This window comes from Aquila chrysaetos, chromosome 8, assembly GCF_900496995.4.
Source record: "Aquila chrysaetos chrysaetos chromosome 8, bAquChr1.4, whole genome shotgun sequence".
Taxonomy (NCBI): Eukaryota; Metazoa; Chordata; class Aves; order Accipitriformes; family Accipitridae; genus Aquila; species Aquila chrysaetos.
In genome coordinates, this window is record NC_044011.1 from 17,849,852 (window position 1) to 17,873,695 (window position 23,844).

The following is a 23,844-nucleotide window of genomic DNA, read 5'->3' on the forward strand; positions in this document are numbered from 1 at the left end:
AATAGATTGATTAGCAATTCTTATTTGGTTTGCAGATTTGCAGTATTCTGTAAATGAAGCAATGGCCATTATTCCACTAATGAAATGTTTGAATCTCTGAAGTTCCTGAAGTTCTTGGATTGTTTGATCCTTTTACATATGATCAGAAGTAAATATGAAGTGCAACAGTTATTGTAACAAGGCTTGTTTTTTTAAAACCTGTGCTTTGAAGAAGTTGCCTTTGTGGTGTTCATTCTGTGATCGTTGGAATTTGTCAGAGATTCCAATTTCATAAATATTCAAAATGTCCATAACCTTAGAACTAATATTCGATGCATGCATTGCAGTGCCCAGGAGCTAAAATCCTCTTCTGGTGAAATGCTTTCTTTTCTCCGTGCCCACATACTATTTTGCATAAGTGGCAAAGATCTAAATCTAAGCCACAACTGCTACTTGGTTGTAATATTTGTGGCCAGTAAGTAGACAAAATTTATTGCAAAACCAAACCATTTCCCTTTTTATAGTATTTTGGAACTGATTGTCAAAAATTTAAATAGGGTTGGGGCTGATGCCTCTGCCCAAGGAAAGGCTAGAGGCAGAGTTTTCCGTTGTTAACAATACACTTACTAAATTGAGGGAAAACATTTAGTCACTTAGTTTCACTTGCTTTGGAATTGGTTGAGTTTATACTATTTTTCCCATTAAATCTCAACAGTAGGAGGGTAGTGTTAAAGCTTACTTGCCAGGAGTTCTTAGGGACTTAATTCCCAAACTAGGCAAATGAGCCCAGAAATGCAAGTGAAATGGAGAGTACCAGCAAAAAACTCTGGGGAATGTATTTGAGACATCAATATATGGATCAGGTTACAGATGTACCTCAAATGCTTAATGCTCTGTAATAATCCATTCCTGCAGTATTGAAAATCTTTTTTCTTTTCAATTTCTTAAACTGCACTAAGGCAAAAATGAAGGCTGGTAAAATCTGCCCTTGTCCTGGTGAGCTCTCATCATTCCTGTGAGTAAAAGCAAGGACTTAATACTACAGTCTACTACTTGAAGAAGGCTAAGGCGGCTCCCTGGTTAAGAAAGCTGCTTTCCCCGTGGTTCAGATGCCTACCATCTGAGCATTGTTAAATTGACTTGCAGGAACTGGATAAGTATTGGTAACCTGGTGTAAAAAGGACATGTTCAACACCTTCTACTACTGTTGAGGGGAAAGGCCTGGACGGTGGTGCTTTTTACACCCCTACTTAAAATGTTCTTGTATTTCAAAAGGTATGCTGCTTCTCTTCAGTTTACTTTTTAAGGAAAGTAAGGCAGCATATTCTTATATTTGCATGGAGGCCTGATTTTCTGCTGGAAGGAAAGCACTCAGTGTTATTACTGAAAACAGTTTTCGCATCTTCATCTTGGTTTTGCATGGCATAATCTGCAAGTGCTGAAAGCCTCAGTTCTAAGGGAAACGCTTTCATGCAAGGAAGCGTTCAGAGTGCTTGGGACTCTTCTGCAATGTTGTGCTTCTCTAGTGGAGAAGACAAAGTGTTTGATTTGTTGTGCACATGGTTCAGGATGAGCTTTGTGTTGTCCTTTAACCCCAGCCAGCAACTAAGCACCAAGCAGCCACTCACTCACTTCCCCCCCACCCAGCAGGATGGGGGAGACAATTGGAAGGAAAAAGGTAAAACTTGTGGGTTGAGATAAGAACAGTTTAATAGAACAGAAAGGAAGAAACTAATAATGATAATAATAACAATAATAAAATTACAATAATAATAATAAAAGGATTGGAATATACAAAACAAGTGATGCACAATGCAATTGCTCACCACCTGCTGACCAATGCCCAGTTAGTTCCCAAGCAGTGACCCCCCCAAGCCAACTCCCCCAAGATTTATATACTAGGCATGACATCACATGGTATGGAATATTCCTTTGGCCAGTTTGGGTCAGCTGTCCTGGCTGTGTCCCCTCCCAGCTTCTTGTGCCCCTCCAGCCTTCTTGCTGGCTGGGCATGAGAAGCTGAAAAATCCTTGACTTAGTCTAAACACTTCAGTTTAGAAGTCTAAACTTCAGTTCAGCAACAACTGAAAACATCAGTGTGTTATCAGCATTCTTCTCATACTGAACCCAAGACATAACACTATACCAGCTACTAGGAAGAAAATTAACTCTGTCCCAGCTGAAATCAGGACACTTTGTCAGCTGAGTGACAACATATGTGTTTTTTCTTGGCTGTGTTTTTATTTACACTGAACTAAAGTATCTCTTGACCAGCCAGAAGTATTTCTACGTGATACTTATTAAATTAAAATGGGGGAGGAAAGTCGTGTTTTTTCTGGTTTTATGTCAGAAGAAGGGATGTCTAGGTGGGGATCATAACCTGCAATTTCGAGACAGGCAAGGCTTGATGGTGAATGTCTGTCTTCTGGTATTTTTTTTCCTATCATATAACTTGCTTTCAACAGAAATCATGATTTTTCTGTCATCTTTATGACTGAAACAATTAGATGTGTGTTTTGGTTTGTTTGGTTTTTTTTTATTCCCCCTGACCTCCAAGTACAAGAAGGACACTATTAGTAACACCATTATAAAATTGTTTTTCTTGGATTTAGTTTTTTAATCTGCAGGAACAAAGCCCACTTCTGTATGAGCTGAGGTAACTAAAGCATATGTCTTACTGGTGAAGATGAGACCATAGCCTTGCCTCTTTCAAGATGCGCTAGGGAAATTGGTGTGTTTCCTGAAATAAACTTTCTGCTGCTCTCAGTCCTGTATGAGCTGGAGAAACAAGGGTGATGATGTAATCTGTATTGAGTATTGATTGTTTTGTTCTGTCAGCACTGTCTGTTAAAATCTGTAATCTTTCTGTTTGCCTTTCCTGACATGTAGTCTAGCTTTCCCTTTTGCTGCTCTTTGATACTTCAGTATTGGCATCAATCAGATAAATTAATGTATTAATTACATCTGGGGCACCTGGCTAATATAAAGTCTTGAGGTATAAATAATAAGGCTTTTATCTTTTATAAGTTCTACTAGTTGATGAATTTTCTTTTGGAGGGAGTGAAGCTTAGATGAAGGGCTTATTGTGGTCAGGTTTTACAGTTTATCTAATATGCCACTTCAGAATCAAAGTTTTAGCTTTCCACTTATATATTCCTTTAAGAGTCAAGGGGAAAATATATGTGGTTTCTGTCTGCATCCATTTCAACAGTTTGTGAGAAAATAAACATAGTCCCTTTGTAATTCCTGAGAGCTTTCTCTACTTTTAGATCAGAAAGGAATTTAATAGAAGACAATGAAAAGATGTTTGGGAATATAATCTTAGGCCATGTCACAATTCTTTGTATAAAGAAGCAGAACTGTTCTTTAAATGTTAGACAACTTTGTCAGTGTTTCAAACATAACATTTCTTTATGTAGTGTAGTAGCAGAGTCAGTACACAGCAAAGCCTTTGTGTGTCTGAACACTTAAAAATTAGGTTGGTTTTGTTTTTCCTTCCCCCTTCGTGCCAATACATAACAGGCCTACTCTCACTGTTTGTCTGTGCATTTGCATAGTTCCTCCTGTATACAAAGAGTCTCAAAATATAATTTTATGTATTACTTTTTATGTACAGCAGTGGTTACTTACATCTGCAATTACTTGTTTTTCTTTTCCTGAATTGCTTGCTCTATGAAACAGTTCCCTTTACCCAAATTGGAGCTGGAATATGTCCTGTAGAAAAAAAAATAAGATATTAATTGGGTTGTTTGCTAAAGTTAGAAGCCTTTCCTTCTTCCTCTGGAAAAAGTTGTACAGATAGTTCTGGACATGGCAGAGAACAGCCGGTCTTAAACTGTGAATCCTCCTGGAAAATAATGATCATCTCTAACAAGCTCCACAGGAGATTTTAATCTTGTAAATTTTGTGTTAGTGTTCAGTTTGGAGTTCAAATTTAGGAAGTGTTAGCTTCCTACATGCTGAGTTGCTCTTTGTACATCCAGCCTTAACCCACTTACTATTTCTGCTACTTAGGAATAAGTTGTGCTGATACTTCCTTCATTGTATCTTCTAAATAAGCTGGAAGGCTCACTGCTATATTCTTTTTCACATTCAGGCTCGTGTTATGTATGATTTTGCTGCTGAGCCTGGAAACAACGAGCTGACCGTCAGTGAAGGGGAGATCATCGTAATTACCAACCCGGTAAGAAAACAGAGATGGAATCAAGGCTTCAGTGCACTTTCCTGACCTACTTCTAGCAGATGGAAGAAAAAGGATGCTAGGTGACATCCGAAAGCCCTGGGTACCCTCCCCTGAAGAATTAGCAAATAAACTAAATACAAAAAAATTTCTAATAGTTTTGTGGAAACAAATGCAGTGAGCAGTTTTGGAGGACAGGGGCCTCTCAAGTTGTGCCTAAACACTTAGGAATTTGCTCAGCTTTGTTCCCCTCTAGAGCTGAGTGCCAAGGCAGAGGAAGGAGCTAATGATGGTGATGTTCTTTACATCTGAACGTGTTGTCTTTGTGTGCCTGATGTTCCACATTTTGTGTGTATGCAGTCTTTCAGGTGCTTGCCACTTGCATTTAAATCAGACCTGCTGGTGCCCTTCTCGTTTTTGAGTTTCTTAATCAACGACTTCAGCATTCCAAGTCTGTTCAAAGAACTTGCAACAAAATCTGTTACTAAATTTGTGTGTCCTTTCATAATTAAGCAATTTGGACAAGGTACAGGGGAGGAGTGGTGAAAATACTATGGTAATACTGTCAGGAAGTTCTTAAATTAATAGTATTTTTGAGGACTGAGATTTAATTTGTATGTACAATTTGAATTTGAGTGCACTTTTATTGTCCTGTATAATTATTACCCGTGGTAACAAAGTGTTTGTTGATTCTGCTTTTGATTTTTATGTAGTGATATAGGTGATAGGCTCAGTGACTAGACTTTCCTTTTAAAATACATATAAACAAAAAACGCCTGGTCTTGATGCCAGGTTTTATTTATCTGGTTGTATAGGAAACATTGGTTCTGCAGAATAAACTAATTCTTTAAAGAGCCTAGTTATGTATAATCCTGGTAATATTTAGTTCCACTGACCTTAAATATTTGAAGCAGCTATTTAATAGAACCAGCATCGTCCTGGATAGTATGCTGTGCTGTGGCAGAGGTAACATTTTAAATGAGTTCAGGAGTTTAATGCTGTTTCACAAAAGTAGGACTAAATAAATATTTTACCACTTTTAAGCTAGTTCTTGCTGAACAAGACATCTGTGTGTTAAGGCAATATACTTAAAACCAAGTAAAACTTTATTTTATCCTATCCATGATTAAACTGTGGGATAGATTGCCACAAAGGCTCTTGATCTTTTTTGATACAATAAGTTTAGACAGCAATAGCAGAAGTCATGAAAGTCCACTGATGATTGCTCTTGAGTGCAGCAGTGCAAATGTGACATCTGGCTCGAGATGTCATTGCTCTTGCAGTTTAACCAAGCTAGTTGAATTTATAATCAGAAATGTCTAGTTGTTTCTGTGTTCTTGAGTGTAAGCTTTTAGGTATATCAGAAAAAGCAAATGAAAGTTTGTTATTTCTTTACTGTTTAAAATCTTGAATACATAAGCAGACTTCTCCTTGCTATGTGCAGGATTACATAAAATTTCCAAGTGAGAGAACAAAATTGTGAATAAACAAAGGCATCCATTAAAAAGCAAATTAAGAAAACCTGAAATTCAGTACTTGCTGTCTAGCATACGTGGTTCCAATTTTCAGCTGTGAGTTAGCTTGACATGTAACTATGTGTTCAAGGAACAGCTTGATTTAAAACAGAACTGGCTTATTCTAGATAATGTTGTCCTGGAACTGACTTTGCTTAACTGCAATGGTCTGCAAAGGTTTCTTAGTATATGTAGAATACGTGTTTAAAAAAACAAACAACAGGGTGCCCCACTGAGATCAGAGCTGAACTGTGTTAGTTCTTTCCAAACTAATAGCATGAGGCCTGCCTCTGAAATTAAATGTAAACTATAAAGTGTCTCCAGATCTTGCATTGTATGTGCCTTTCAATCTTGAGATTATCCTTAATATTTTTGTGGGTTATAGCTCCCACTCATCACACACCTCTGCACCTGCAAAGATTTTACAGATTCTGCAGAGATTTTACAGATATTACCATTAGCTTAATTTCTTGAGTCTTGTTTCCTTATAATCTGATTAAAATTAATGCTTTGGAATTGGCGTTCTAATAGCTGTGTTTTGATGCAGTCTGTGTCCAAACAATTGACTGTGGTTTCATAAATGATCAAAAGTGCTGAAAGTCAACCTTTTTTCCCCTCATGCTAGTTAAATCTAAAGTCCGCAATAGTTGTGTGAAACAAGCACAGTCTGTGTTCTGTTTAAATGAGTATCTGCTACTTCAGCAGATTTATGCGAATTTGTTCATGGTCATACAGTCATAACTATTTCGAACATTGCATGTGACAGCAAGACAGTGCTTCCTCCTGAGCTGTTTAAAGCATGCTGTGGGATCCATCTAACAAAACTCTTTCTGTATTATTACTTTTAGGATGTCGGTGGAGGCTGGTTAGAAGGAAAAAACAGCCAAGGCGAGAGAGGACTTGTTCCAACAGATTATGTTGAAGTAAGTGACTCCACTGCTCTGTACTTAGAAAGCAGAACTACTGAAAAGGCCATCCTCTGGTTTGCTGATCAGACTGTAATGCTGAAACGTAAAACTTCCAATGTTAAAGCTTGGAATATATAAACTTACTGTAGCAACTGTAGCTGGCTTTGGAGACCAGTGCAAACATGCCATTCAAAGCTCCTGTGCTTCTTAGTGGTTTCCCAAGAAATGCAGCAGGAAGTTGTCTGTAGTAAATACTGGTGATCTACAGAACATGAGCTATTTTTAGTTGTTCTCTTGTTTTGGGGGTCTCATGATCCAATAATTGTTTTGTTTTCCTGTCTGAAGATACAGATATGGAAGTGAAATGAGTAATGCAAGTTTACACTTGTGTTGCTGTGGCTCATTTGCCGCATGCTTATAAATCTCTGGAATGGAACCCCATTTCTGGGGCTGAGGATATGGAATCCCAAATACAGGGACTACTCAGCTTATCTTCTTCCTGAGGGCCTTTGCTGTCTCTTCAGTGTGTGTTGATCTGCTCTTTGTTTAAAGACTGGTGGTGTGGGGGGTGGGAACAGAATGGGGGTCTCAATGCAAAGACTGGAATCCAATTCACTTTCGGAAGGCCCTGTGTCTGTATGTCTGCAGGTTGCCGGTTAGGTGAAGACTCTGGCTGTAATTCCTGCAGCCTCCTCTTAAGGCATGTGCCTCCCTTCCTTCACCAGTGCTTTCTTTATTTTAAAAATAAATAAATAAATAAATAAAGGGAGGGGGTGTGGTGTGTGAGGAAGATGCTGGCTCACATGGCCTTGTTTTTGTTTTCAGTTGGCTAGCTCATGGTCTAGTAGCTTTTGACTCTCCAATCTTGCTGTCCCAAACTGATCCTCTGAGTATTGAGTTCCCAGTCTCCAAGCAGTAAAGTTAACAACTTTGTTAAGGCCTAATGAATTTATAGATAGGTGTCAACTGCTACAACAGTCTTGCATGTTACACTGTTATAATGCAAACCAATTCCATTTGTTGTGGAAGTAAACCTTCCAGATTATCACATCACTTTCTTGTAAAAGGTTCTATTGAATTTGTATTCAAAAAGGGTGTATGCAACCATCTTAGTCTAGTGACATGGATGTTAGGAAGATTATGTATGATAAACAGCATAATTTGATTAATGGAAGCATGAAAAATCTTTTGCAACTTTTTCCATTTCAGATTATTACCGAAGGTGCAAAAGATGGAATTAGCTGCGGTAACTCATTAGCTGACCAAGCCTTTTTTGATTCCCTTTCTTCAAATACAGCTCAGACCAACTCTGCTGCAAAAAGTGGTAATCAGGTATGTCTCATGGTTTTTCAGGCACAGTGGGCATGGCAAGTTTTGTTGACATAACTGCTTGCACTCTTCAGTTGTACTGTACCGTATTTGTGAACCCTTATAAAAGTACTGATTAAAATAATTGTGTTTTCATTAGGGAACACTTGTTGAATATTGATGATATGTGTGACTGTTCAGATACTGTCACTCCTGGAAAATTTAATGTTCCAACACTTTCAGAAGTAGAGCATTTTTATTCTATCCCATCTGCAATCATATAAATCTGTGGCTACCTCAATCTCTGTACCTCAGTTCTGTGTAAGTGCACTCTTAGCAAATTTACTTTATTTTCAAGTTACTTGTGTTGGTATGCTAACCTTTTTAAGGAACAAAAGCTTGCTATTTTTTTTAATTTTTTTTTAAAATGTCTACTACAATTGAGTGGTTTATGCATCATCAGCCGGAGTGAATGGATATATGTCTCTTTTTCAGAATTTGAGTAAGAGTTGTTTGTTTGATTAAAAAAGATGAAGCAAGTGTCCCCAGTCAGTTGGAGAAGAGGCTGACTTTGGTTTTGCTGGAAGAATATTTTTCTCCCCCCGCCCTCATCCCCCCCGCCCCACCCCATTCATAGCTTTTTGCCTGGTCTGTCAGTTCATTAAGCAGCAAGTATTTAGTTTCAGGTTAGATATCTGAGGACATACATTATCTTAAACACAAGCTGTTTATTATGGTCTACAGACTGCTGCATGTCCCACACATAGGAACAGTTAAACATTTCGAAGTCCACAGGTCAACAGAAGTACAAAATCTGCTTTTTCCAACAGCAGCATGCAAAGGTCTTTTGTCTTGGAAAGTAAATGCTTTACTTATTGTAGCAGCTGGGGAAACACACCTGGTTTGTGGGTCAATTAACTATCAGTTACTAGTTTTCTTAATTGTAACTTGCACCACAGGACTTTGACATGAAGTGAGCTCTCTTGAAAACTGTACATGTGGCATTTTTGTATGACAGTGAATGTAACAGTTCATTGACTGTACATTGATTTGTGCTTCCTTGTATTTAGATGGACAATGCCAGGATTGTAATTGTGATCACACATGTAGTGAGAACTCCAGACCTCACTATGACTGTCTCAATGTTTATAACTTAATCTTCTTTTTATTGATGCCCACTTAATATTTAGGCTAAACACAGAACGATTGAAATGCCTCATGAATTTCTCATGTCAGACTGAGCCAAAAGCATTGATTATAGGTTAGTTTTCCCTCAGTAAAACTTGCAGTAATTTGAAGGTAGAGTGGGAACCTCATTTATTCTGCTCTGTTACCCTTGCCCCAGTTTTTTCTCCCATAGAGTTTCTAGCCAAACGTTACTTTTGAGGAAGCTTGAAATATTTGCAGCAGCTACTTCTGTCAAATCTGAATACTAATATAACTTAATTTGATCTAGGAAGAATTACTTATTAAGATAATAAACATGGATACCTCTACCACCATTCACAATATTCTATCAGAGCTTGATCTGAGCTTAACACAGGGTGCTTGTGCCTGGAGAAGGGAAGAAAAAACCCTTGCCTGTATAGCGGAAGAGGTTGAAATAAAGGTATCTATTATATTCTAAATAATAGAGAATTACTATGGCAACCTAGTTTTGGAAGCTGCATTTCTAGAGGAGGGAAAAGCTTGAAAATATGGTCACTTTACAATACACTTTACACAGGATCAGCAGTGTACTGGCCCTGTAATACATACAAATAGCAGTTTCTTCATAACAGGTTTTTGAAAGGAGTAACTTCAGGTGAACAGCTTGGCAGTGCCTTGCTTTTATAAGTGTCCTGTTCCTTTCCATTATCCTTCAAATGCAGTGTGAGATAGTTGGGAGAACCAGTGTACCATAGTACATTATAGTAAAACTATATTGCTAACATTAATAGGGGAGAGAGAGAGAGGAGAGTGTGCACCTGGATGCAGGCAAGGCCACGCAGGATGCAGGGGAAGCAAATTTCCTCAGGCTAGTGTGTTTGGGTCTTTTGTTTTCCTGTTTTTTTCATAGTAGGAACCATCCTGTTGCATGGTCAGGATTTTATGTCATAAGTTATTTCCATTTTTCTCAAGTTTTTTTAATATAACTGAGTTCTGTAACCGCTGTTTGGTTATATTTATCTTTTCTAAAAAACCAGCAGATCTTGATTTGAAGACTTGTTTCTTCAGCTTCTGACATATATCTGGCAGTTTTTTTCCAGTGGCTTGCTTATGGCTAATAGGAATTTAATTTGTATACTAAGCAGTCTGGCTTCCACTTTCAGCTGTTAGGCCTTTCTCCCAGATCAGAGAGCTCTCTAGTGCATGGTGTTTTCTCCTTGCAAAAATTCTATGGCTAGTTGTTCTCCTGATTAAGAAATTCTGTTTGTTTTATCTGTCTGGTTTAAGACACTTTTCCTGCTCACAAAAAAAAAAAGCTTTCTTCTGCAGTCTCTTTGGTCTTGTGACCTGTCTGTAAAATGTGTGCATTGCTCCTGTGTACATCGCATGATGTCAAACAGGTTTGACATTGCTGTTCTGGTGGAGAAAAGCCTAATATGTGAAAGATTGCATTGATTCCTGTAATATTGCATCAGGAGGTTATACTGAGTTGCTCATCCCTGCATACTGGCTTCTCTTTTGGAGCCACAGCCTATAAGAATACAATCTTCTACTTTGGGTATGACCCTTCGTCCTAGATGTATTACTCTGCGTTTGGTTATGATAACATTTACATTGTTTAACATGAGTTCGTTCAGGCACTTGGGATTGATCTGTGTACATATGCACAATGGCAAGCTATTGACTCTTTTCAGGTGCCTTAATGAGTAACTAGGTCAATATACAAAGCACTTCATCTTAAATGAAACTTGTGTGTTCAGGCTATGGAGAGCAAAGAGAAATGACAAATGCTGTATCAATGTAAAGCAAATTGATGCTAGAGGTGGCACAGTAGTGGGAACTAAAATGTTCATAGATGTAGTCTGGTGGAGTGAATAAGAAATAGTAGCATTCCTGAATGCTGACATTTTATGCTATCTATTATATTTCATAGTAACATGGGGGGGGGGGTGTACAAGTTTATTACAAGAAGACCTTATAAAAGCACTTCTAAATAAACAGAATGTTTGGGGATTTTTCTTAGTACTACTGTACTGAAGAAATTACTTTCTGTAAAAATTAAGTTACTTTAACATACACGTAATTACACAACACCCCCACTCCCCAATTTCATTAAGTCAAAAGATGTTTTAATTCTTATAATTCCTTCTATTCTTCAAACAATAAGTAAAAAAACCCCAGGTTGTTGCATAGACTTTGAGTACCAAGCCTTATTAAAAATAATAGATCTAGCTGAGTTGAAACACCCCCACTCCCCAATTTCATTAAGTCAAAAGATGTTTTAATTCTTATAATTCCTTCTATTCTTCAAACAGTAAGTAAAAAAACCCCAGGTTGTTGCATAGACTTTGAGTACCAAGCCTTATTAAAAATAATAGATCTAGCTGAGTTGAAATGTGTGAATGTGGGATTTTTTTCGCTTTCTTTTTTTAGAGACCAGTTAAACCACAGGGTTGTGGTTTAACCCCAGTAGGCAGCTCAACCCCACCCAGCTGCTTGCTCACTCTCCCCCAGGGGTATGGCGGGGAGAATCAGAAGGGTAAAAGTGAGAAAACTCATGGGTTTGGATAAGACAGTTTAATAGGTAAAGCAAAAGCTGTGTACGCAAGCAAAGCAAAATAAAGATTTCATTCGCTACTTCCCATTGGCAGCCTGGTGTTTAGCCATCCCCAGGAAACCAGGGCTCTGCCAAGCGTAACAGTTCCTTGGGAAGACAAATGCCATAACTCTGAACATCTCCCCTTCCTCCTTCTTCCCCGTAGCACTTACTGCTGAGCATGATGTTGTATGGTATGGAATATCCCTTTGGTCAGTTGGGGTCAGCTGTCCCAGCTGTGTACCCTCCCTGCCTCCTGTGCACCCCCAGCCGACTTGCTGCTGGGGCAGAGTGAGAAACAGAGAAGGTCTTGACACTGTGCAAGCACTGTTCAGCAATAACTAAAACATCCCTGTGTTATCAACACTGTTTTGGTCGTGAATCCAAAACATAGCCCCATACCAGCTACTCTGAAGAAAATGAACTCTATCCCAGCCCAAACCAGTACAACCAGTTATATTTGAATGCATACTTCACGTCTGTAACTTTTTTTTCTGTCTTATTTTTATTTTTAAAGTTCTGAACTGGTTAGCCTATCAGTTTAGAAATATATCTCAAATGGCAATGTGCTTCTGACAGGGCTTTAAAAAATTCCAACAAATATATTTTTTAGCTTTATACATTATATTTTTGCTAGCATATCTTCATATGCCCTGATAGGTCTGGTGGAACAACTGCTTTTCTTAAGTAGTAATGCTGCATAATACAGAACCCTAAATCATTACAGTTTTCCCAAATCAGTTTCTATGCATGCATCTGTCTCTCAAAATAAAACTTACTTCCTCCCTGTGTCTATACCCATCCCTTTTTGCTTTCCAGGTAAACAAGAGGCTTTTGGTTTTCTGCTCTGGAATCCATAACTTTTTGCTGTTAAGAAAACATCATCAGCTCAAATGCTGCCCTACTCCCTGTCTGTCCTTTTCTAAGAAGGTTTTTTGTTATTGTTCAGTAAATAATCTCCTGAAAAGCAATTAATAAGCAATAACTAAAAGCAGCTGCTTTTACTTCCTTTTCTTCACTGAGAAAGATACAATGACAACAGCAACACTTTGGTGTTGTACCTTGCCTGGGTTTGCCATAGTTATAAAGTGACAGTAGAAAAGGGGCACAGAGGTACTTCCTAAAGAGAAGAGAATTCCGCATGACCCTTGGGAGTTCACTCTTCCCCAACTCATTCCTTGCATCAGTAGTGTCCCACCAATAGCTGCCTTGGTAAAGCTGGCAGCTGCTCTTTTAAAGACCTACCTGTAGAAGATACTGGGGAGATGAAAGCAATCAGAGAAAGCAATGAAGCTAATTATACACAAACAAGGGGAAAAAAATTACTCAAGGTGACTATTTTCACACTCAGAAGAAAAGCAGGTAGGAGAATTTAATCCTACATCTGCCCATAATGTTTGTGCTTTGATGTCTGAAAAGCCTTTGAAAAATTATTCAACAAAATACAATTGAAGTAACCTTTAGTTGCCAAAGATGGAGGCTGCTGCATGCTTTTGTATGAGTCTCGTGCTGTTTTGACCTTGTAGCCCTTGGACAGATGAAGCAAAGGGAATGAGAAATCTTTTTTCTCTGTCAATCCACTGTTCCTCTGAGCAGCAATGCAGGTTGCTAATTTTAGGCTGTCATTTGGAACAACCAGTGAGTAAAGTATGTCAGCACTTATGTTTTTTCCATTTGTTAGAATTGCATACATATATATATTAAAGTAAGTTACCTGTAAACTCTTCTGGTGTTGGAATAACCCTGGCAATAATGGCACTGAAGTGAATATAAATTATGGCAGGTTAAACCAAATAAACATCTTGAAATACACTGAACACAAAATTTCTCATTTCTGGTTAAAAATGAGTGGTATGTTTTTTCTATCGTGGTATTTCTTTGATGCTGAGATGCTTCCAGGGGTTGGTTTTGGTTTTGGGGTTTTTTTTGGTGATAAAGACTAGTGCATCTCAAGTGACAGATGTACTTGCATTTATTTTGCATGTGTTCCAGGCTCCAAAACTGCTGTTTTAACAGCAATGATCTCTCTTTCCATTCTAAACCACAACTTGTGGTGGTTTTTCATTTATCTAACTGAAAATGTTTTAGAAGTTGTGAATAAATGTCAGCTTTCCATTTTAACAATAGCGTTTATCTGAGTTATTTAGATTTCATCTAAATTTAAATAAATTACAACTATATTGGCCCAAACTAGTTCTCTTGTTAACAAGCTAAAACTTTGTTATCTCTACGGTAGTCTCATTAGTGGTCTGTAAACAAACTGTATGTACAATTAGCCATAGTGTAGTCCAGCTACTTACAGCCTGTGTAACATGCATGTTTGATCATGGGCTAGAAATGCTATAAATGTCAAGGTACTAGATATTTTAGTCTGTATGGTTTCTCCTCCCTTCCCTCTAGAGCTTGAAGTCTAGCCTTCCCCTGCCCCCCCCCCTCCCCCCCCCCCCCCTTTCTGGAGAAGAGAAAACTAGTATTAAAAATGTATAAATGAAAATAAAGTGGAGTACTGCCTGTCTGTTTCAAGGTAGAAGTGGATCACCAGCTATGTTGACGCTACAGCTGTAGATGTGGCTTCACAGTATTTAAGATCTAAAAATAGTTCTTCTAGCTAACCATAAGTTGCATTTGTAGAGGAGTTTGTTCCCTTTTCTTGACACTGATTCTCTAGTCACTGCCAAGTCTACTTTATCAAGATGACTGTACAGCTCTTCTTAGTTCTGGATAAAATAAGTATCCCGAGAGTTCGCATTTTTGTGAATTGCAGATTTGTCAATTCCAGTGTGACCTTAGTGAATCCATGTTTTGTGTCTTCAGTTATTTTAAGGGCAGAGCAGCAAGGCTCCGTGAGTAGGTACAGGAAACTAACAGAAACTTCTCATGTTTGTAGTATTTTATCCAGTGGTAAGTGTGAAGTCAGTCGGGATAGTTTCTCTCCCTGTAGAAGAAGGATAAGCCTCTAAACAGTTGTTGAAGGATATGAAAATAAATGGACTGTCATGTGTAGAAAATCCTTTCCCTTCAGAAAACTGTGGAACTTCTGTATAGGCAGGATGAATAAATAGTGACAACATGTAGTATGGTGAGCAGGAGCTGAGGCAACTCTTAAGTTACCTGGTCTGTGGACGTAAGTTGTTGAATGTGTATAAGGAGGACACTAAAGAAGGTATTCCCAGAGCTTTACTTCATATCTTTTCCACTCTTTGGAACTTAGTGCTGGAAAGGCAAATTAACATTGTTAAATGTGCATACCATAAATTCCTCCCCCAAACTGCTATAAGCAGCAATATATGTGAAGATTGAAGGAAATAAGTATAGTGCTCTTAAGAGTGCACTATTCTACTTATGTGGAAATTTTGACATGCATGTTATTGCATTCCTGTAACAGCATTTCAATTCTGACATTGGTGTGTGTGCAGTAAAGTAGAAGTATTGTCATGGGAAATGTGACTCACTCGTGTTTGGTTGAGTCCAGTTTGTCTTGTTAAACCAGTATGCTAAATTACCTTATGAAATACGCAGGTAGGTTCACCATGGAAGTCACAGTTGTTTATGGTTTTTGGAAATTACTTTTACCTTGACTAATAAACCTTAACTCTGCATAAATGTAGATGTTTGTAAGATTAAGTGTAAAGTTGCCTCTATGTGTGCATAAGTTATGTCTAGAAGGGCATAGTGCAAAAGATATCTAAAAAGAAGTACAAGCAAAACTGGTGGGTTAGAACTGTTCAGAAGTAAAATAAAATAAAATAAATACCCAGAGTGTTTTGAGCTAGTTTAGCTTTCATGATTAGTAACTTCTAGTTCCCATTACATATAATGACACTATAACATCCTCCATTGATACAGGTAATTTGAAAGTAACTCTTCCCCCCCACCCCTCCTTCTCAATCACAATATTGCATTCAGACTGGTAGCAGGAATTTGTGACCAATTCTTGGTTAACCAAAGTACCAGGCAGTGACTTCAGTACTGGAAACAGTGGCTTGCTTGCTTTGACATGAATCACATTCACATATTAAAAAATAACTGTCCAACATATGACAGTGATTGTACCAATTCCAATTATGGAGTTGTCTTGAGCTTTTGTGGATATCCCAGTGGAATGCAAAGGCTTGGGCAGTAAGTTGTTAAACTGTAGTACTGTGATCACTCCTCACCTTCATCTGTGCCCATACCTTCAGGCAAAATCTGACTATTGAAATAGTCAGTTTTTTCACAATTGACAGTTTGCATGCTCTTTTTCTTGTAGCTTTGTTTTCATTGGACCTCTTATTTCATGAGGTAGCCTTATGGTCTAGTAGTTTGGCATTGACTATATAAGGAATATTTTAACTTGATAATGGTGACAATCTTGTCAACCCTCCCAGTGTTTCTACTTGCTTGCACACTTACAGTGGCATGTGGCATGCATGATCCCCTTCCCACAGCAGGGGGCTTACTGCAGTATATGGTTTCCTTCCCAATTTTAATTTTTTTTGTCGTTCATTGTTCACTGAGCACTTATTTTAAGGTGGAATCTTGGGCATTTGTAATTGGAAGTGGTAAGCTGAAAAGCCTTAGCCAGTAATACTCTTCAACTCCTCCTCCAAAAAGCAGGCAACAAGGAAACCCCCTGTCCTCTGTTCCCAAACAAAAATAGAGTGCTTTTCCCCAAAAGGAAGGATAAAGCCTTGTTTAATCTTTGTAGCCTGATCCTGGGATGTCTAGAGAACATCAGAGAGGAACAGCGAGTCTTTCTTCCATTTCTGGCATTGCTGTTACTGCTACTTGGAAAACTGTCTGAAATTCTCATCTGCATTTCAAGAACAAACCATTAGGGATTAAAATCAGCTCAAGAGAAGACAAGGATATAAAGAGGTGACTTGATTGCCTTTACATGTGCAGGTGTGGGTAACAAAACCAGAGGCCTGCAAGAGCTCCATTGAATAAATGTATGTAGGATTTTTAGTGGCTGAAAGTTGAAACTAAGCAAACTTTAATTTAAAAGAAACAAGGCATTTCCTTTAAGCAGTCAGGGTGACAATAGATGTGTGTTTTCCCTCCCCTTGTCTCCTCACTGAGTATTCCTTGCTCAAGTCTAAATTATATCTTTTTAAAAGACCATTCTGTTCTTCAAACATGGCTTTTTTTGAGCTGAATCAGGAGTTAATAGATGGGAATCCTGTGCCTGCACTGTGCAGCAGCAATGCAGCTTCTAGTCTATTTTGGCTGTGAACAAGCTCCCAGGTAAGGAAATGGGATTGGAAGTAGGAAAAGAACGAAAAACTAACTGCTTTGCTCTTTGTGGTGGTAACTTGGTTCCTCCACTGGTGGTTTGGTTTTTTTCCTGCTGAAAGCAAGGAGTGTCCAGTAGGTGTGTCTTGGCTTTATGTGGTTTGTGAGCAGGCAAAGCCCAGCTCCTTTGCAGGGACTGCTTTATGAAGGGGGCAGTGGGGCTGGAGTGGAGGTGCTGGATGATGGTTTCCTCTGGAAGGAAGCAAGATGATGGGAGCAGCTGAGGAACGAATCAGTTCCTTGGACAGCATTGCTGCTGCCTCCCTGTCAGCTGCTTCTGGAGGTCCTCCCTCCTGTTGCTGTCATGTATTTATCCACAGGAACATTCTAGTATGTGAGTCCCATATGTTGGTTGTCCCTTAAAGTCTAGCCCATCTCCACTTTTGCTTTTCCTCAAGGATTTCTTTAAGGAGAATGCACAATAGAAGTGGAAGAAATGCCCAGGACCACAATGCAAAGGTGATGATTTACCAGGAAGAAAGTTTGGGCATAAAATATCATGGGCGTGGCAGCTACTTCAGTATCTGCTAATGTGCACACTTGCTCTATGGTAAATACAGCACAGTGAATGCAGTTCTGATTGCTGCAGAGTAGTCTTTTAGTCCTTCAGGAAGAAATGTGAAGGGAAAAAGCTTGATTTTTAGGGCGACTGTCTATATTCACATACTTTTCTTATGTATCTATTCAGAGGCTGTTATCCAAAGAACTTGAGTTTAGTGTAATGTCTGAGTATGCCTAAGGCTTTGTATCCATGCAGGTAACTAAGGCAGCTATAAAACTGGAGAGGTATGTTCATTCCTGTGAGCTATTCAGCTGAGCCACCATGACTTTTCTTGTATTTTCTGCCATTTGTGCTGTCTTGTCTCTTCTCAACCCCTCTTCAAGAGTGTAACACTTCTCATTGCAGCTTTGGCTGTTCTGGACTTTCCTTGATCTGATAAGACTTACTTTCTCTACTCAATGCTTCAGCATGGCTTCTGTCTCTCATACTAGATTTCAAGGGGAGTTTCTTGTGGTTGGAGGTTGTAATTTTTGGTGGCACAGTTACCTAGATCTTTTTAGGTACTCAACTTAGTTTCAGCATCTGAACATGATGTTTGTTTTGGCTTTTGTCCCTCAGGAGTAGAATGGGTCTATTTGTCCATCAGGGGCGTGCATTAATATGAGGAAGGATTCTGCCAGGAACAACTTAGTTGGCCAAGAGGTCAAAAAAAGATTTTTAGCCAGGGCAGAGAGGTGCCTCAGTGACTTACCTTAGCTTTACTGTCTATAACTTTGGATTCTCTGGAAAATAGCAAAGATGTCACTTCTTCCTATTTAATTCATGATTCATTTGGTAAAGATACTGACGTTCCACCCCCAAGCTGAGGATTTTCCTGTTGTGGTGGAATTTTTTCTCATTCAGCTATTATTAGATCATCAAAAACATACTAGACTTCTCCTCCCCTCCCCCAGCCCCCCACCAGTAATGGTCTGTTTCTATAGTGAGTTTGAATTTGCACTTCATGGAAGACTTAAAATCTTTAGTAATATGTTCCCTCTGTTGCCTCTTCCCAAATAACCTTTTTGTGGTGGTTTTTCTCCTAGAACAGTAGGAGTGAGCAAGTCCGTAATAGTCTACAAAAGGGAAAATCAGCTGCCTTTAAGTTTATCCTTGAATTTAATCTCAGTGTATTTGTTTGACGTTACCTTTAGGAGCAAAGAGATGCAATGTTTCATCTGAAGGTTGATTAGTTTCTTAATTATGTGTGGTGTGGCATTTCTTTTTGTGTGTTTGCATTTGAGATTGCTTGCATACTTGGATCATTAGGTGTGCTCTATCAAGTTATATTGACTAAATAACACCTTCTTGCAAGGACTCTTCATCTTTTTTTGTGCTGAGTAAAGAGAGATCAGAGGATTATCAATTTCAGTTATGGAAAACTAAAGGTGTGAGAACATGTAGTGTAATCACTTACAAAATACTTGCTGGCTTAATTAGGGTTTATTCAACCAGAGCTAAGCCACATGAATGGCTTCTTGTACAGAATTTGTCAGCTGCTGAGATCCACACAACTGCTGACTGGAGCCGAGACTACCTTTTTAATAAATGCTGTGCTATCACACCTTGAGGATGGCAGGCCTGATTCCTGAACCCGTCTCCACGTTTACTGATTTTTGGCTACCACTTAGAAGTGTCCACAGTGTGTGTGCATATAAGCAAACATTTGAAGAAAGATGAAAGGAGACCTGTAAATGCTCTTTGAGAGGTGTTGTCTATATCTACATTCCTAACCCATCTCTTACCTCTTTCCCAGTGCCTCTGAAAGAAATGTGGACCCTTTGGCTGAAAGGAGCTGAGTGGGAATAGCATATCCCACCCCTTTTATAGCCTGTGGGCGATACATCGAGGGGCAAGAGCTTACCCCAGAGCTTTCTTGGATACCTCCGAAGTAAAATCTTCTGATTTGAATAGTGCTTCCATATAGGTACATAGAGATAAGGCATCCGAGAGAGCAATTTAAGTAATCCATTTCCCCTTGCTGTACAGCATTTAGTGTTTATCAGCAACTGTCTGCAAGTTTGGTGATGATCGCTCTTGACAGTCATTCTTTAGTAGTGTACCCAGTGTTAATATTATTGCCTTCCCCTTGTTTTGCAGCAGATTTTACGGTTTCACATCAACTACAGAGAAATATGGTCACATGTACCAGATTTCACATGAACTACAGAGAAGAGGAAAACTTTACTCAGCCTTTTGGCAATCATCCCACTTCTGGTCTTTCATTTGCCAGTAATCAGCACAACATATATTGCAGAAGTATAGGCAAATGAACATTATGCAAACTATTCTTTTCTAGGTGCTCTAAGTTATATTAGGAGCAGGAACACTTTTCCATGTGGTTGGGCCCCAGTGTATGTGTTTTCATTTAGGAAAGACAATAAACTGACTGATGGCATGTATGGTTATTTCTCTTTACATAAACTCTTATCAGGTGAACATCATAGGAAGAGCAGGCTGGTATAAGCTACCAGCAACTTCTTTGTAATTGCTGAGAGTAGCACTGCATATCAGCTATCCAAGAATTAAGTAGACCTCAATGATATTGCTCCCATAGGGAGTAGTGTTCTTGCATCAGTTTCATCCTAAAAAAAAAAAAAAAAAAAAAAAAAGAAATCCTCCAACCTATTGGTATAGAAGCTGTCCACATAATCTCTATAACTCATCAGTTCCTAGAGACCCACCAATTCTCATGAGTCTTCTGAATGGTGATTTCCCCACAGTTTGGGGGCTTGGTCTTAATTTCCAGATCCTGGGGATTCTGTACCTAAAGAACAGATGTTACATGATATCAACAGTATTTTCAAGTCTTAAAGGTTTGATAGTGTCTGAAATGACTGTCAGGTGACTTTATCTTAGGAAAAACTAAAGTGAGAGCTCTTATTCCTAAGTAGTATCTCAAAGTTGAAATGAAAGGAGAGAATTTTTAGTGGAGAAAAATGGAATGTGGAGTAGCTGTACCTTTTTTTTGTGCATTTTGTGTAAGAAACAAACTTACTCAATGTTTTTGCAGAGAATAATTTGGCTTTTAGTGGGAGTTTTATTAAATTTTCTGTACTGGCAAATGTTCTAAGATTCATGGACATGTTACAGTCTGATAGCAATTCATTTATATTAGGCATCCCTTCTTTGATATGCTGCTTCATAAAAATAATGTACCAGCTTCTGTAGGTTTTGAGACTTCCTTTTACAAAACTCAGTTTCTCCCTCTGCTGAGCAAGACAAGCTTTGTAGACTTTGTTTGTTTTCCTTCCACTTCTCCTCCTTCTTCCTCCTACACTTTGGGGGTGTGGGTTTTGATTTGTGTGCCTTTTTTTTTTTTTTTTTTTTTTTTTTTTTTTTTTTTTTTTTTTTCTCCTTTCTGCCAGCTAGTCTCTGTACTAAGTGTCTGGAGTAGACTGCACTTAACTAGTCAATGCTTTTTTCAAAGTGTAGTGTTAAAATCAAGAAGCTGAGCAGGATGCTAAGCTATTAATCCAACTTACTGACAGATGAACTTGACAAACTGATGCAGTAGTTAGAGACATGTCAGTGAAAGAGTGTAGAGCAGACGTTTCCACCTCCACAACCACATCAGGAGAAGGGTATGTGTGATTACCTTCACCAGAAGCTTATGCTGAGAGAGTAGGCCTACAGGGAGATGCCAGACTGTTCCTGGCAGATGTTTGTTTCCTTCCCTTGTCTTCGCTGTGAACGAGTTAAGCTCTGACAGGGAAGTTGAGCAGGTTGCTGGTCCTAACTCCCTAACTGTCACACCAATAGTGATGGTGTGGGTGGGCAATTTATGATTTGCTTTTAGTAAAGCCACTAATCTGAGCTTGATAAAATAAGCATTTGAAAAAACCTAATTCTTGACTTTTGAGTTTCTGTTTTAAATGTGCTAATTAGTCCATGGCTTTATGTAATTAATAGTTCACATGCACCATGCTTATGGTGTTGGTGTAAAATAATTACCATGGGTAAGAGTGCTTCCTAACACTGTTGGAACAAATAGTTTAATTTCCCCTGAGGAGATGTAACATTCTTATTAGTATGTATTGGTGTCACATTGCTGGAAAGCTGATCAGTTCTTCCAGGTGCTTACTGCATTTGAGCTGTGTAGCTGGGAACGTAAGATTTGGCAGCTGCTCCTAAATCGAATTAGTAAAGTACTGAATGCAAACTCATAGCCTATCAGGAAGAGATCAAAGACTTCAGCAAGAAAGTACGTGATTGTTGCTTATTTCTTCAGCAATTTCTTCTTTACTTTTGTCTTTATATGATGTAGGCGAACAATGCCAGTGATCCTTGGTCCAGCTGGAATGTTGGGAAGTCTGGGAACTGGGATAATGGAAACACTGTTGACAGCTGGGCAACGAAACCTGAAAGTGCAGCTGGCCAGAGAAACAGTGCTTCAAATAACTGGGAGACAGCCACAGCATTTGGTCATCCACAGGCATATCAAGGACCAGGTGTGCTAATAATGCTCTTATTTTTGAATACATTAGAATAGGTGGACAGTAGAGGTAAGAATTGCTTAATCTTTTGTAACTATAGAACATGGCTTACTTAAAAAACAAAACAAAACCAGCTTCCTAGTAGCATGTTGCCACATGTGTAAACTGGACACTAAAATAATAGGGGGTTTTTATATAAAATTAAAAAAGAAAAATCGGATCCACTGTAACAGACACCTCAAACTTGCATGGAAATCTGGCAAGGCAAAGTCTTGTGCATACATGATCTATTCTCAGGCATGCTGTTCAGCTTGCATAACTGGAATTTAAACACCCTTGAATTTGTGCCCTCAGGTCTGTGAAGAAGTAATCTCTTAAATCCTGAATTTTAGGAAGTGGCTAGCCTTTCAGAAGGTTTCTCTAACTTTTTGTAGTAAAGGCCTAAATTAAGAGAACTCGTAACTGGGGAATGCTAACGTAGAGTCTATGAATATGGAACAGTATTGAATTAATCTTAACACACCAGCATCTCTTCTTTCTACCCACTGCTCCCCCCCGCCCCCTGCAATACATTTCTAGTGTAGTGTTTTGCAGGTTGAATTTGGTGGGGATAGAGGTAATTGAGGAGGAATCATAAAACAGAAGGCTGAAACAGCTCTTAATATATTTACCTTGTTGATTATTTGTGTATGAGTGCTGAGGTAGCTGCTTCTGCTTTTAAAGAGAAAATATTTAACTTTCTCCTTTCCCTACCTCCTTGCCCCCTCCTGTACTTCAGCCGCTGCTGATGACGATGATTGGGATGATGACTGGGATGACCCAAAATCAACTTCACCGTCTTACCTTGGTTACAAAGAGACTGAGGCATCAGAGGCTGGGGGGGTCCAGCGTGGAAATTCTCGTGCAGCTGCTATGAAGTTACCACTTAACAAGTAATGGAAAATGCGGGGCAAATGTGTATATATTGAAGAGAATTGGAATTTGTCAAGATGTGTAAATGTGTGACCATTCAACCTTCTTGAAATATGCAATGTAAATATTACAGTTTTGGGGTAAAATTGGAGATGGATTTGTAGCTCAGCATTCTCCTTGTGTGATCGGAGAACACAGATACATGAAAGCCTGAAAATACGTGACAAAGCTGTATAATTTTTGGAGGTGTTATACAGGCAAATGACACTTTTGCAAGGTCTGAACTTCTGAATGTACTGGTCTTTAAAATTGAACTGTCTTTAACACTATGTGTGCTTAGTGAAAATGAAAGGAGATGGATGGCTTGTCCATACGGTGAGGCTGATCGGACATGCTGCCCCAGAGTTCGGGAGCAATTTGAGTTGCTATGAGTGGGGGGAAGAGTTCTGCTCTCCTGTGTCTGTGCATCACCCAGGTTCATTTTTGAGCCACAGAAAGCTTGATTTTTAGATAACAATTTTACAATAGCATGAAGCTTTGTCAGGGTTATACTAGCATTATCTCATGTTACAACTTAATGTTTGTTTATTCTAAACTACTGTTACTCTGAGAAGCTACTGTGTGGTAATCTTTAAGCGGATGAAAGCAGAGTGGAAAAGGATTGTAGAATAATGGTCTCCTCAGACAGGTAACTAAAATTAATAACTAGTCATGCAAAGACAGTTGACTTAGTTCATCAGCAGAGGCTTTGTCCAGTTTTGCAACTGTACCTTTGCATCATTGTGGCATCTACTTGTTGCAAACCCATTGAGTGTAACCAGCATAAACATACCTTATTTAAGACCATTATTTGTCTGTGAAGTAAGCCCTGCTTTACTCCTTGTGTTTTGGCAAGCAGGCAGGAGGTTGTCCGTACTTGAAGGGCTAAGTATCTTCCTAATTAGAAAGAAAGCCACCGTTTGCTTTTTGTAAGGCTTTTTACACAGAGTTTAAGGACATTACAGTGATATTTTTTTTTTTTGTGTGTGTATGTGTGTGGCTTTCTTT

At 38.8% G+C, this 23,844-nt stretch overlaps 1 protein-coding gene across 1 annotated transcript in view; it reads left to right on the forward strand.

Moving 5' to 3' along the window:
- The window catches only part of SNX9 (sorting nexin 9), a 64,819-nt gene that overhangs the window by 15,791 nt on the left and 25,184 nt on the right, over positions 1–23,844 (forward strand). Inside the window, exons 2-6 of the mRNA XM_030021947.2 lie at positions 4,076–4,162; positions 6,522–6,596; positions 7,791–7,913; positions 21,717–21,900; positions 22,664–22,817. Coding sequence (XP_029877807.1) covers positions 4,076–4,162; positions 6,522–6,596; positions 7,791–7,913; positions 21,717–21,900; positions 22,664–22,817 — 623 coding nt within the window. The remainder of the gene's footprint in view (positions 1–4,075; positions 4,163–6,521; positions 6,597–7,790; positions 7,914–21,716; positions 21,901–22,663; positions 22,818–23,844) is intronic.